The sequence below is a fragment of the Cupressus sempervirens genome, chromosome 4 (assembly GCF_028749045.1).
Source record: "Cupressus sempervirens isolate cs-2001-9-10 chromosome 4, ASM2874904v1, whole genome shotgun sequence".
Taxonomy (NCBI): Eukaryota; Viridiplantae; Streptophyta; class Pinopsida; order Cupressales; family Cupressaceae; genus Cupressus; species Cupressus sempervirens.
The window spans coordinates 600,996,674-601,011,821 of NC_143121.1; the positions used below are offsets into that span (position 1 = coordinate 600,996,674).

A 15,148-nucleotide genomic window follows, 5' to 3' on the forward strand; every position below is an offset into this window, starting at 1 on the left:
TTGCAAACTCTACAATTGTTTTTTATAACAAATTGCAAACATCTATTTGATTTTACATTGTACAATTTGCTCAAAAATAATGTAGGGTTTTCTGTTTTCTATAGTACAAGTTTGTAATAGATTTTTCTTATTGCAACAACCTTAGTTTTCATTTTCCGTAATGCCTAAAAAGGATGAGGCTTGGATCTATACTGAAGAGTTTCCTGGAAGAACAAAATATCAAACAAAATGTTTCTTTTGTTAAGAAATAAACTTGGTTGGCATCTATAGATTCAAATATCATGTTGCAAGCATACCTGGACATGATATTACCCCGTGCACTAAACAAACCGCTGAGGCAAAAAGAAAATGTTATATGGCATTAGAGGCTTTGGAACAAGAGAAGTTAAATAAGAAAAGACAACTTGAACAGTTAGGTGCTATTGGCTCCCATGTGCCCTCATCCGCATCCGCATCCGCATCCGTAGGTTGCGTTGGAGAGGGTTCTTCTATGCCTCCCTCTCGTCCTTGTGCTAGTGTTAGTGCTAGTTCTAGTGCTAGTTGTTCTTATACTGAGCCTGAGCCAGCCTAGAGTGTGGAAGTCGAGATTGGATAGTTACTTTGTGCTGCGCACTACTCCTAGCTCACAACCCTCGCTTGAGAGCAGCATAGGTAGTTTGAACAAGGAGATTCATGATGCTGCCAGAAAACAAATTTGAAAGTTTTGGTACTTTTGCAACATTCCATTTATTGTAGCGAGGTTATTATTTCTTTTTTATTTGCTCTCTTTTTTAATTATTTAATATTTCTACTTGTGTAATCGTAGATTCATATTTGATAGTACATAATGATTTGTTATCTAATTTCTAATCATAATCTATTTGTGAGAGGACTCTTTATTGGCAAGGCATGATAGATGCCGTAACTATTTGTGGTCCGGGCTTTAAAGCCCCTATTAAGGCTGAGTTGAGTGGCTACCTCTTAGATGAAATGCAAGAGGACATGAAGTTTGAGCTAGCCGACCACCGTAAGGAATGGACCATAAAGGGTTCCACCATCATGATTGATGGTTGGACAGATAGGAGGGGAAGAACACTCCTCAATTTCCTTGTTTCTTGTGGAGGTGATTGATCATTCTACTTTCCTGCATGCTAGCTTAAATTTTGATTTATTGATTGTTAATTTGTTGATGGTCCATGTTTCATAATCATGATAATTAAATGTTTCGCTTTATTTCAATTTTGTAGAGGATCCACCATGTTCATCAAATCTATTGATGCTTCCTCTCAAGTCAAAAACACCACATACTTTTGTGAGGTTATTGAGGAAGTCATAACAGAGGTGGGGGAAGAACATGTGATGCAGGTGGTGACGGATAATGCAACAAGTTATGTTGCTGTAGGTAAACTTTTAAATTTTAAGTTTAACAGTTTTAAGTTTTCACTTATCAAATTTTCTAATTCTAAGTTTCTTAGCATGTGTAAATACTAGAATTCTAATTAATTTTAAAATTGCTACAGGCAAACTATTGATGGAGAGACACCCCACTATATTTTGAACTCCTTGTGCCGCACATTGCCTTGACCTCATGCTGGAGGACATTGGTAAGATTGAATGACAAGAATCATGTGTCGAAAGGGTAAAAAGTATATGCAAGTTTATATACAATCATGCATTTGTCCTCGGCACAATGAGGAAATACATGAAAAATAGGGAGTTAGCTCGTCCGAGCATCACGAGGTTTGCCTCGAATTTCATCACACTGAAGTCCTTGATGACATCAAAGGAAGAACTCAGGGGCATGATTGTTGGGGAGGAGTTTGTTTCTTCTTCCTATGCTAAGACCATCGTGGATATAGATGTGGGGAATATCCTCTTTGATGAGGATGGTTTTTGGGTACCTACTGAAGAAATAATCAAGGTAAATTTTTTACAATTTAACATTTAGTATTGTTATATATTATTTAAATTTTTTAATTATTTAATGATTTAGGTTTATAATTTTAGTTTTGACTCATTTTTTTTTACATTATATGCAACTCAATGAGCCCTCTCCTACGAACTGTTGATGGGGAGAAGTCCTTTATAGGCTACATATATGAGGGCATGGATAGGGCCAAGGAGGCCATTAGAGCCCAGTATGCAGGAGTTCTAGAGAAGTATGGCCCCATTTGGGACATTATTGATAGGAGATGGCAGAATCAACTCCATAGGCCCATCTATGCAGCTGCCTATTAACTTAATCCAACATATCGTTTCCTTCCTAACTTCAGGGCGGATGAGGAGGTTCTTACCGACCTATACACAGTCATGTAGAGGTTGAGTCCTGATGGGAGTGCCACAACTACAACCATTGAGCTGGACAAATTCAATAATGAGGGGTTGCTTTTATCTAGTAGGATGGCCATAGAGGCTCACACATCATTACAACCAGGTAAAAACAATTTATTCTTAAAGTTAATTCATAATTGTTATGACTTATGTATTTTAGTTTTTGATTTTGTAATTTAGCCATAAAAATGTGTTTGTAAATGAGATTAATTGTTTTTCTTTTCCCTCATTTCAGATAGGTGGTGGCAAATGTTTGGGCAATCAACCCGAAATCTTTAGAAGATTGCCATTTGTATTTTGAATCAGCCTAGCAACGCTTCTAGATGTGAGCACAGTTGGTCTATGTTCAAGCATATCCACTCGAAGAGGCGAAACAGGTTGTTTGTGTAGAGGTTGGATAATCTTGTATTTTTTCATTACAACCTTCGCCTTTGGACTAAACAGATTTTGGCGATTGACTTTTCTCCGATTATTCTAGAGGATATTGCTCTAGAGTCAAAGTGGCTCATTGAGGCTACAGATGCAGTAGTCTTCACTAAGGAAGACCATGAGTGGGTTGACTAGGTAGATATAGAGGCAGAGGCTATGGCCACGATAGAGGAGGCTAGAGCACGTTCAGGCACTGGCAGACACACACGTACACGCACAGAGCACGCCATAGATACAAGCTCTAGTGATGTTCGTGCACCCATCTCAGATGTGGGTGCTATGACTCAACGGTCCTCTAGGACCTACCTTAGATGCCTTTGTAGAAGGCATCTAGACGCTGATTCTGACCCTAAAGTTGCAGCTGATCTTGAGGATGTTTTTTCATTTTGTTTACACTTTGACTTTACAGATAGACATGTGTTTCGTGATTCATCATCATGGATCTTCATCTTACATACATTATGATTTGATTTCATTTTGATTTGGTTTTATGATTATCATTATGGATCTTCGTCTTACACACATTAATGATTTGACAACATTTATAATTCTATACTCTAGATTCTATATTATCTATGTCATGACTCATTATGATCCTATGATTTTTATTTACTTAAGCGACAATTTACATTTTATATATGTGATGGATTTATCAATTAGGTTTCTTGTTTATGTATGCTAACTTCTATTTGATGATGTTATAGTGTTTGTTAGTTATATTCAGTAAAGGGTGCATGAAATAAGTTTTAAATTGTTAAAATCTTTAAATTTCAAGGGTTTGTTCGGTTTGCCAATTAATAGTGGTGATTTATAGGCAATTCACGATTCGAATAATCCTTGCCGATTTCGGTTTTTGGTTCTTTGCTTTGATGAACAACGAGGACCATTCATGCCTGTTTCTCCTATTCTTGATCTAGTAGACCGACCTATGGATGCTTGTGAATTGTGAGTTAGGATTCCATTAGGTCCACTCGATGGGAGGGCTTTAGTAGCTCTTGGAACTCCACTCATTCCAGTGATCCCTGTGTGGACACCTCCAACTTCTCTTGCATGATCACCCAAATTTGTAGATGCTTCACCTGATTTTGATCCAGATTTTGTAGATAAGGAACCTGATCATAGAGCATGTCCTGATACTGATGTTGGTCATTCTCCTCTCCGGCCTAAGTGGTGGGTTAAGACACTTTTTGATCTTCGTGATGATGAGCTCATTGATGGGAGAATTGCTTGTTAAAAGAGCAAACTACATAGTCTATTAACTTTGCTCTCATGGCCAACATTCACATTGTGTTTGAACCTCAAACATATTCTGAGGCTAAAGGAATTCCTAAGTGGGAACAAACCATGACATCTGAACACCAGAGCCTGTTGAAGAATAACACCTGGGTCCTTTCTAATGTTCCTCCAGGGAAGAAATTGATTGATTACAAATGAGTTTACAAATCAAATGCAAATTTGATGGTACTTTGGATAAGTACAAAGCTCGTTTAGTTGCAAAGGGATTTTCTTAGCATTGGGGCATTGATTATGAGGAGACCCTTGTTCGTACTGCAAAGATGAGCACAATCAGATTAGTCCTAGCCATGGTAGGACAATTTGGCTGGAAGGTCCATCGGATGGACGTCAAGAGTGCTTTTGTGAATGGTAACCTACAAGAAAAGGTCTACATGATGTAGCCTCTTGGTTTCAAGGTTGTTGGTAAAGAACATCGGGTTCTCAGATTGGTGATAACTTTGTATGGCTTGAAGCAGGCCCCTAGGGCATGGTACATGAAAATTTATAAATAGCTCGGTGGTCAAGGTTTCTGGAGCAGTTCTTTAGACTCAAATTTGTACATCAAGACTACTGACAGTGACATCATCCTTCTGGTTATATATGTGGATGATTTGATCAACACTAACAATTTGACATCTTTGATTCAGGGAATCAAACAAAATTTTTGCCAGTCTTTTGATATGACTGACCTTGGGCTCATGCATTATTGCCTAGGTGTTGAGGTTTGGCAACAATCTTCAGGTATATTCATCTCTCAGTCGAAATATGTCAGGGCTCTATTAGACAAATTTCATATGCAGTATTGTAAGCCTACATCTACACCCATAGAGAAAGGTCTCAAGTTATCAGCCAAGTTTGGTTCTCCTCCCGTTGATGATACTACATACAGTCAACTAGTTGGCAACTTCATTAACCTCTCTGCTACTAAGCTTGATATCAACTTTGCAATCAATTATATCTCACGGTTTATGATAGCTCCCAAGGATATTCATTGGATGACAGCAAAGCATGTGCTTCATTATGTGAAGGGCACTTCAGATTATGGACTCTTACTCTTGGTGTTCTAATCCTAGACTCAATAGGTTCATAGATTTAGATTGGGTAGGCTTTGTTGATAATAACAAGTCAACTTCTGGATATGTGTTCAGTTTGGGATCTGGTGCTATCACATGGACCAGTTTGGAGCAGAAGGTACTTTCTTTCTCCTTCACAGAGGCTGAATATAGAGGGACTGTTAAGGTAGGATGTGAAGGTGTTTGGCTTTGTTGGATGCTTGGAGATATGTAGATGTTACTAACAAGACAACTACTTTGTTTGTTGATAATGAAGGTGTTATTAAGTTAGCACACAATCCAGTCTTCCATGGACACATTAAGCATATGGATGTTCACTGTCACTACATATGACAACTGGTTGAAGACGAGACAATAGACTTGCTCTATGCTCTTACGACGGATCAGACTGCAAACATTCTCATGAAGCCTCTTGGTCTTGATAAGTTTGTCAAATTTAGAGGACAACTTGGTGTTGTGGATAGATTAACCACTAATGGAGGGTATTACAATAATAGATAAGCTTCTATCATTAGTTAATAGTTATTTGTTTGTAATCTATTGTAAATATTAAATGTTTCTAATATTTAGTTAGTCTGTAGATAACTGTAAGTTTACTTTTAGCTAGAATATGAAGTTTCTATTTTTTATGTCCATTTCTTAAGGAAACATTGTTTTATTCTTTTGTATATATAGACCTCTTGGTCTCTGTTAATATTAAGCAAGTATTTTACCAATTACTTCGTAATAAAATTAAGATAAAAAAATTATCCTTTTAACAACCAAGACACATTCTAAGCGTCATAAAGAGGCTTTATATTCCTCAATATTGGAAGGAAAAGAGTTAAAGTTCACATGGAAGGATATAAGAGGTAAGCTTATGAATTTTTTCATTTTTGTATGAATTTATGTTCATTGACATATAGTGATATAAATGTTCATACATATTAAAGGTGATTTTTACTATAAGAGTTATGTACCTTGATCATTTCCTCCGAGAATGTTCGTGCAAGAAAATGAGGGAACTTGAGATTGAGAGGGAGGCTGACATTTCAGGCAACCTTGAAAGAGAGGGAGTAGATAGAGGATATGATCCAATCAACCTTCGGTGATCACGTTCATATTGATTCAGAGGGAGTAAAACATGTTGGGATGGATTCTCCCATGATCAATAAATCATAGCAGTCAAGAGGATTGAGATTCATGAATATACCTCGTGACTGTGTGATTTTAATGGGCCTATCTCCCGTGTACATCATGAGGAAGTGACAGCTTCCAAATGATGTCACTTGTATTTGCAAAAGTTATTAAAAGGTGATGGTCTTACAATAACTTAAGTTTCTATTATGATGGATATCTTATGATGTCTATGGAGATCACTATAGATTATTTTTTGCATAGTGGATATTTATATGGTAAGCATTATGAGAATGCTTGTGCACATACCTTATAAATAGTTTTTGACTACATGGTCAATGTTATGCATATTGATATTCTGGAAGGCCATTACTCACAGAGTACTTGGTGAATATCACGTGACTTGATGTTCTAGTAGACCATTACTCACAATATTTGATGAATATCTTGCATCTCAATATTCTAGAAGGCTTGTTATTCAAAGAGTATTTGGTGAATATAATTGATATTTTGGGAGGCCAATACTCATGATATCATATGTGATATCAAACATTTTTGAGTAATTGGTGAATATTATGTATTCTGGGAGACCAATACTCATGATGTCGGATGTGATATCAAACCTTATTGAGTATTTGGTGAATATCATATGCTGATATTCTGGGAGACCAATACTCTTGATATCAAAATGATGGGTATCTTTTGAAGATATCCTTAATCTTGCTAACTTGATATTACTTTGAGGTAATATGTTTGTTTATCCTCCCTAGCTAAGAGGGACTGTTAATGTTTGATAGCTTCTGTTAGATAAACATATATAATTATATGAGATAAATATATAAGAGAAATAAATTATATATATATATATATATATATATGATTAAATATATTATTATATTAATTATTTGATTAATGAATAGATGGCTTATACCTATATAAATGTAAGTGATTGTTGCATTTGGAAAATCCATACCTAACAAGGCAGTGCTCAGTACATTTGCAGGAGACCCAAAACTCAACATTGTGACTTGTTCATTTATACCCAAGCATAAAAAATGATGCATCTATTGGAGGAATGAGGTGCTGCAAAAGAAGAAACAACTGGGGAGACATTTTAATCACCTTATTTGACATTTTGAAATGAACTGAAGGTTCTAAAAATGGGCAAGTAGTGTGGGACGTGCTGCAATCTTAAATGTCCTAATGGCTGTGTTGGAGACTGAGAAAACCAATGCTAGATGTACAGGTGAATATCGCTGTTTTTGAAACTAGCCAACAGGCAACAGTATATGACCCACGATGGTTGAAATCACATATTTTGGAACATTGGTTTTATCTTCTATTGAAGGTCAGATATCTCTATGCTTATTATTTGTAATTTTCTGTTAATGAAAACAGAGCAGTAGTTAGACTTTTTGGTTGAAATAATGCAAGTAATATTGGTTCATTTTTTAGTGCTTGATGAATGTAAGGCTATTCTCAATGTGTACTTTCAATTATGATTTGCCTTAAACATTATCTTGTGGGATCTTTTTCCAAGCATGATATTTGACAAAAATACCCATTAAGAACAAATTAAAAATTTGGGTGGAATCCTTAAGGGTTCTTACAACTCTCTACCAAGTCCAATGTGTTCAAGATGCATGAGGCAAGAAACACTTGATCACAAACTTCCTAAAGCTAAGAGAATTGATACAAGTAAATAACAACAATGACAGTCTTTTAATGGTCTATTTTGCTACCAACAACATATATTTGTTATTTTTACGAACTTTGACATTTCTTTTTAATTTTCCACCGTGCAAAACAAGGATGGATCATATATTTGACTGATGTGAAATTTTGGTGAAAAACTAATGCTCTAAATAATATTTTCTCCTTCACTGTTATATTACTACTTTGTTTTATTGGTACTGATCCATTTACCTCTTTGCTCAGGATAGATTTTTGGAGTTTCCCAAGACACAACATCCTATAGTTCTTCAAATTGGAGGGAGCAATGTGGAAAACTTGGCAAAAGCAGTGGAACTTGCAAATATTTATGGCTATGATGAAATTAATCTAAAGTGGGCTTCTTTAATTCTCTTTATGAGATTACATTGAAACTATTCTTCTAAGGCACCTTATTATTGATTTCTATATCTTAATTGTTACCAGCTGTGGCTGTCCCAGTCAAAAAGTAGCTGGTCATGGATGCTTTGGTGCCCAACTCATGCTAAATCCTAAGGCATGTAATTTAAGATGATTAACTACGTCAGAAAATTATCATTAGTTGATACTACAAATAGTCAATTGACACTCATTTTTTTTTTTGCTTCAAGACAGCTAGTAGGAGAAGCAATGGCAGCAATCTCTAGAAATTCTGATGTCCCTGTTAGTGTAAAATGTCGCATTGGAGTTGATGATCATGATACATATGACAAACTTTGTAAGTTTTTGCAGGAATTTTAAAAAGCTTTGTGATAATTAAATTTTATTATAGCAGCGTGGAATTGGATTATCTTTGCTAAATAACTATTACAGATCAAGAAGTTGCAAATAATATGATTGGAAATGTAAGAACCCTGCTGGTTTAACTTCTGACAAACACTGAATTTGTCTCCATTTTGGATGTTTGACAAATTTGACATTTTGTCAAACACTTTCTATGAAACCTCTAGCTCGCTGTTCTTTATTTTTAGATTGTATTTACTTGCTTGAAATGGTTCAGAATGATGTTCAAATGCTTGTAAATTAGCACTACAATGACTTAGTGAGAGTTAGGTGCAAATACAACTTCTTTTGGTCCTTTCAAATCCATATATAAGAAATTCTACATGTAAAATGTTCACCTACAGCCAAGAGTCATTTTCACAAAGACTTAGCATACAAGCTATCTACTTTATCATTTTTAGCATTACAACAACATGAGGTATGAAACTTATAACTCCATTAAATGAATGCAATAATCACAATGTCAGTATCAAGATGCAACATATATATAAGACTTGGATGATGCAAATGGTGTTGGCTGCCTTAGATATAATGAATGAGCCTCCCTGTGTCAAATGCCATCTTCACAAATAATGGTCACAGCATCTAGAGGAGGAATGCTGCTACTGTAAATCCCTTACAACAGCCTTTTAACTTCAGATGCAGCTTGTTATGTGATTGCTGCCCCTCCTAGACTCCAACGTGACCTTCATAGACATCTGAATCTGCTGTAGAATATGCTAACGCTGCCTCAGTAAATGGCAGCAATTGAGAATGCAAACCCAAACGTCCAGCACTAACAAATTTCAGATTTCTTCCTTGATCGTTTCTCTCAGAAATATTGTTCAATTCTCAGCAACAAATTAAGCACAATTCATTGGCATGATTAAACCAATTCAAAGTGCAAAAATCTGAAAGAATTTTACAATTATCTCAGCATCAAACTTCTCAAAACCCTTGAAGAACTCCAAACTCACGAAATATATAATCAAGTAGGATGAATAAATCAAATCTAGAGGCTTTCTTTTATAACAATCATGGCCAAAATCTTCTTCAACACACCAACAGCTAATAGCTTCTTCCGTACACTTTTCACTTAAATGCAAACTTTTCTTTATGCTTGCATATTTGAAATATAATTAATCCATGGACCTTTTAATTAATACCTTGGCATAGGCATCCATGAATTAATTAATTAAACAACCCCTTCCAATGATGACTCAACCCTCAAATTAAGTATAATTATGAAGTTAAATAATAACTTTATCATAAGCCATTTAATGATTTGATAATAATTTGGCCACTAAATAATAATAACTCCCAAAATACTTAAATTTTTTAACATATCGTTTGAAGTATGAGACACCTATTATTTCCCCATTCGACTAAATGCACTATAAAAAAATACAAAGGGTCCCTTTCAATCATCAGAAAACTTGCCGTAAATGGTAAGTATAAGAAATTGAGCACAAATGAAGCTCAATCTGAGCCAAACAAAGACCAAACCGGAACATCCTAAATTGTGAAGAAGACAAGACCCTCCCTGTAATGTCCCCTTCTCCACACTAGGCTTTCTGGCACCTTGTTGGTCTATCTTTCCATTCGGATAGGCTAACGACATTTATTTTGAGGATGCCAGCCAGTCACAGGATTCTATTTGGTTTCATTGGGGAGATATTTAAGTCGTGGAGCTTTCTATAGTTAAGTCACATTATTTTATAAAGTTACTTGATGACTTAAAGTCATTTTATAACAAAAGTAACTTAAGTGACCAAAGATGAAAATGGCTTTTATCCCACTTTGACTAGTTGTTTGCATTTCACCTCATAACGAGGTTATAAAAGCAAGGAGCTACATTGGGATTTATGCCATGAAATGTGATTATTCAAAATACAAGAAGGTTTGCTTAAATGTGATTGACTCTCTTAAGGACAAAAAGCCCCCTAAGAAGTTTGGAAGGCTGGACATAGCCCCAGTATTCTTCTTGAGATTACACCAGGTTCAGGTATGGAACGTGCAGAATAATAGTGTTCCATCAGTTGCGACATTCAATAATAGTCGATTGGCAGTATTGGTGCATTATTTCTATAGCAGTCGGTTGGCAGTATTTGTGCATTATTTCTATATAATAGCTGGTAGGGCAATATGATCAAGGAAGGCAGTATGTTCAAGGGTCTGCTATAAACAAAGGGAGGGTGAGAAGTTGGGCAGCAACAAGAGTGGTAAACACTACATATTGATACGTGAGTAGGATAGACTTATTTGGGCCATTCCTAAGGTAGACAATGGATTATACGACGGGTCCCATGGCAAGTGTGATAGTAGTGGGAGGCATGTCCAATAACAATCACACAATGGTGGCATTCACAGCCGTGAATAGCAGTCACGCCCAGGCTGGAGGTCTTGACATGAAGGTGACAGGAATTAGCTTAGTGTCTCAATGATGGAAAGGTAAGCTGCAAGCTCTACCAAATACCAGGTGCATATGGTTAGCTACCGCAAGGGTTAGAGGAAGTCACGGGTCAGACACTTCAACTTTTGACATCACTTCTAGTAGTAGAGTCGGGTTCTATAGTGGTCATCACCGTAGGCCATACAAGTTCGACTAACTGGGTTGGCAAGTAAAGCTCGACCATTACCTTGCTCGTGTGAAGGAACAGAATACTCATGGCAATAATCAGGTGCCAGTGTTATTTAACTTGTATTCATTTATGTAAACACCTGGGTTGTGAATTCAGATCAGCATTGACATTTCCTAATTTTTGTTAAAAATCCATTCTGGATTAAATTCTAGAAAACTGAATAATGGATTGAATGTGTTTGAAAACATACTGTAACATGCAAGTTTCTTGAATATCTACGCCATTGCATTATTGTGTGGTCTCTACGAGTTAAATAGAATTTTGAGTTTAATTGTTTGTCTTAACTTCGAATGATAAATTAAGTTGGGTGAGTTCATGCTATTGCTGTCCGGGTGTGGATTATTACAGTGGTATTAGAGCCACAAGATGCCGATTTGTGGGTAAGTTATTAAGTTGCAGGCTAGTTTAAACAAGAAAAATGTTAGATAGGCATGAATAGGAAACCTTATAAATGTAACATCCTATTTTCCTGGTTCTTAATTAACAATTAAGATGCTCAATGAAATACAACTATTACTTCAATTTCATAGTAGGACAAATATATCAGTCATTTTCATGTGAATGAGATTTACCATTAAAATCAGTTAGACAAAATTTTCTTAACTAGAACTTAAAACACCATCAAGAAATTTACTATAGAAAATTAAATCCACATACAAGGGAATTCGAACCGATAAAACATTGTAAGAAGACTTCTGCAATCACCCAGATTAGTCCACAAATACAACTATAACAAAATCATATAACGACTACCATTCAATACTGCTATTTCAAAGTCAAATGGCGATTACTATTAAAAACCACTATATAAAATTAGGGCATCACAAACCACTGATTCAATTAGGGCTTCAATATCACTGTATCATTTAGGGTTCCAGTTACCACTGAATCAATTAGGGCTTCAGATACCACTGTATCTTTCCTTTCCTTCGTTTATTTAACTGTGGCAATAACTCAAGATTAGAAAATATGCTCATATTCAATATTCATATAAATGAAAAAAATCCATAAATCTTTCTCTCGCATCTAGGTTTAAAATATTTGTAATGATGAAATAACTCAATTAATCTTACCTTCATCTTGCATATACATCATAAAAGTAAAAATACCTGTTTCTAGTAACCAATTGAATGTATAGCTTATCTGTGTCTGCTGTACGTTTGACAATTTGGGGAAAGGTGAAACATTGTCAGGGGCTTAACCACCCAACCTCGAACCATAACTTTATCCCCACACAATCTCTAACGAGAAAGGCCCTCCCTACCTAGAATAGACAGGGAACATCTATTATCTATTGAGCATTCTGGTATCACACCATTCGTCTTGATAGCAAGAGGTTACAATTAACAAGATCATGCATGAGCTATTAAGTGTTTCATTATTGAAATCTGATTTCATTGTTGATTCTTGTAGGTTAATTCCACCTCTTCACCCTTCCATGGCTTCTATGCCTAGGTGAATGCTAGGTGTCTGAAAGATTATGATCACCTTGTTATTATATACACCTCTTCACCATTCCATGGGTTCTTTGCCGATGAATTCCTCGGTGTTACAAGTACTTTGAATGTGGTTGGAAAATTGTGATAACATGTGCATTGATGATGATTCATATATTTCAATCAAGCTTTCTATAGCTGTCATTTGAATTCATAAATGTTGATACTTGATGACAATCTGAAAGAATCTAAATATAATACAGGGAACCATCAGCAGGATAAAAATACACCTCTTCACCCTTCCATGGCTTCTACGCCTAGGTGAATCCTAGGTGTCTGAAAGATTATGATCACCTTGTTATTATATACACCTCTTCACCATTCCATGGGTTCTTTGCCGTTGAATTCCTCAGTGTTACAAGTACTCTGAATGTGGTTGGAAAATTGTGATAACATGTGCATTGATGATGATTCATATATTTCAATCAAGCTTTCTATAGCTGTCATTTGAATTCATAAATGTTGATACTTGATGACAATCTGAAAGAATCTAAATATAATACAGGGAACCATCAGTAGGGTAAAGACGACTATGGGTGGATATGGATTTGAAGAGAGTTATGCTCTTGAAAATGCATTTAATCTTAGCCTATTTATTTATGCTGTCTAGCAACAAACATTTAATCAGTGAAATCAAACTATGAACAACATTGCTTCTTTGATATACCATTCAGCATTTAAAAAGGAAAAAGCTGACTATAGTCGGGATTAGACTTAACAAGGATAATAAAAGACACATGACCTGTGATACGACTTCCTCCCGCGGCCTAAACTCCTATACACCAGCTGAAGATATTTTCCTTAGACTTCCTAATGCCGGTGAAGTTAAGGAAAGAGTGGAAAATCGGGATTATGAAATAATGGTTGGTTATTCTCTTGAGAATGTCCAACTCGACCTAGTATAATTCGTAGTAGATAGAAGATGAAAGAAAGAGTGGAGAAAGGATTGCTTCTCCAAATCGATTCATGGCATTTTTAATGGTTGGCCGAGACTCCTCGGCTACCATCAGTTATCAAGAAAACTATTTGAATACATCATAAATTCAAATTTGAAAAGGAGAGAAGTAAAGAAGGAAAGGAAATAAGGAGGAGTTGAAGAGTTTAACTTTATTTTATTATTATAATATGCTCTTATATACGCTCACATAAGTATATCGATGAGGTGACATCATTAAATTATATTATTATAATTTATTGGTGCCATTTCATTTTTATATTTATGTGTTTATTATAATGATAAAATAGGGAAATTCAATAATAAATCTCTAAAGATATGTATTATATTTTAACTCAATTATTTTATGTTTCTCAATTTATTTATTTAAATAGCTCACGTGGGTCCCACAGATGTATCCTGTTTCAAGTCACCAGGTCCTCAACCCATCTGCCCAGTGATGGTGATGCTCCTTGCCTAATTTTTTTTGACAATGCTTCCACCCTTTCGACGTGTTTCCTGTAAGGAAATTCCTCGCAGTTACATTATATTATCATCGTAATTAATCATAACGATTAACCATCTTCTCAATTCCATGAATTCATGACAAATGATCAATTAGCTTGTTATCTTCATTTTGAAATTATAACGACTAACCATCACAAGATTATAACCAAATTAACTGCCAACTAACTTCATGTGAACCTTAACGGCTATATTTTAAATTAGGTCAAAAATTGGGATGTAACAATAAATCTAGTCACATCCGACCTGAACAGGCAAGATCTTCAGATCAGATTGACATTGAGGACAGTTATACAGTTGATGAGGAGTTAACCTTTGGGACAAGCTTACAGGTTGAACAGGTACAAATCATTCAAATGGCACACGAGGGGAATGAATAGGAACGGGAAATGAGGGAAACCTTGCGGGCTATTAGAGATGGATAGAATAATATCGCCACTGCACTTAATCAGCTTACAGGTGCTATGCAACAGCTAGCTCCAACCCACAGGAGACCATCGAGTCATCACAATGGAGGTGGTAGTGTGGCAAGATCACCTCGAGCTACTAGGGCCCCCACACGGAACACTGGCAAGCCACTAATGCCTATTTTTGCTGAAAATAACAGCGAGGAAGAAGAAGCACAACCCACGGCACCATGCTTACTTCCGGATAATGTTATGGCTATGTAAGATGAATGGGATTTGTTCCCTGATAAGATTAAACAGAATTTGATCTTTGTTCAATACATGAATAAAAAAAAGGAGACAAAGACCTTAGCAGGATAGGAGGCCTATTGCATATAATAGGGACTTGAAGCACGCCATGAACAAGTTATCCCTTCCCACTTTTGATGGCAGCAGTAAGACATTTGCTAGAGCTTGGACTCACAAGCTA

At 35.9% G+C, this 15,148-nt stretch overlaps 1 protein-coding gene across 3 annotated transcripts in view; it reads left to right on the forward strand.

Annotated features, from left to right (window-relative positions):
* Positions 1-15,148, forward strand: part of LOC149562646 (uncharacterized) — a 230,993-nt gene that overhangs the window by 78,954 nt on the left and 136,891 nt on the right. For all 3 annotated transcript variants that reach the window (XM_089826110.1, XM_089826108.1, XM_089826109.1), the window contains 3 exons: positions 8,142-8,269; positions 8,361-8,430; positions 8,529-8,631. In XM_089826110.1, the coding sequence (XP_089682236.1) occupies positions 8,142-8,269; positions 8,361-8,430; positions 8,529-8,631 (301 nt within the window). The remainder of the gene's footprint in view (positions 1-8,141; positions 8,270-8,360; positions 8,431-8,528; positions 8,632-15,148) is intronic.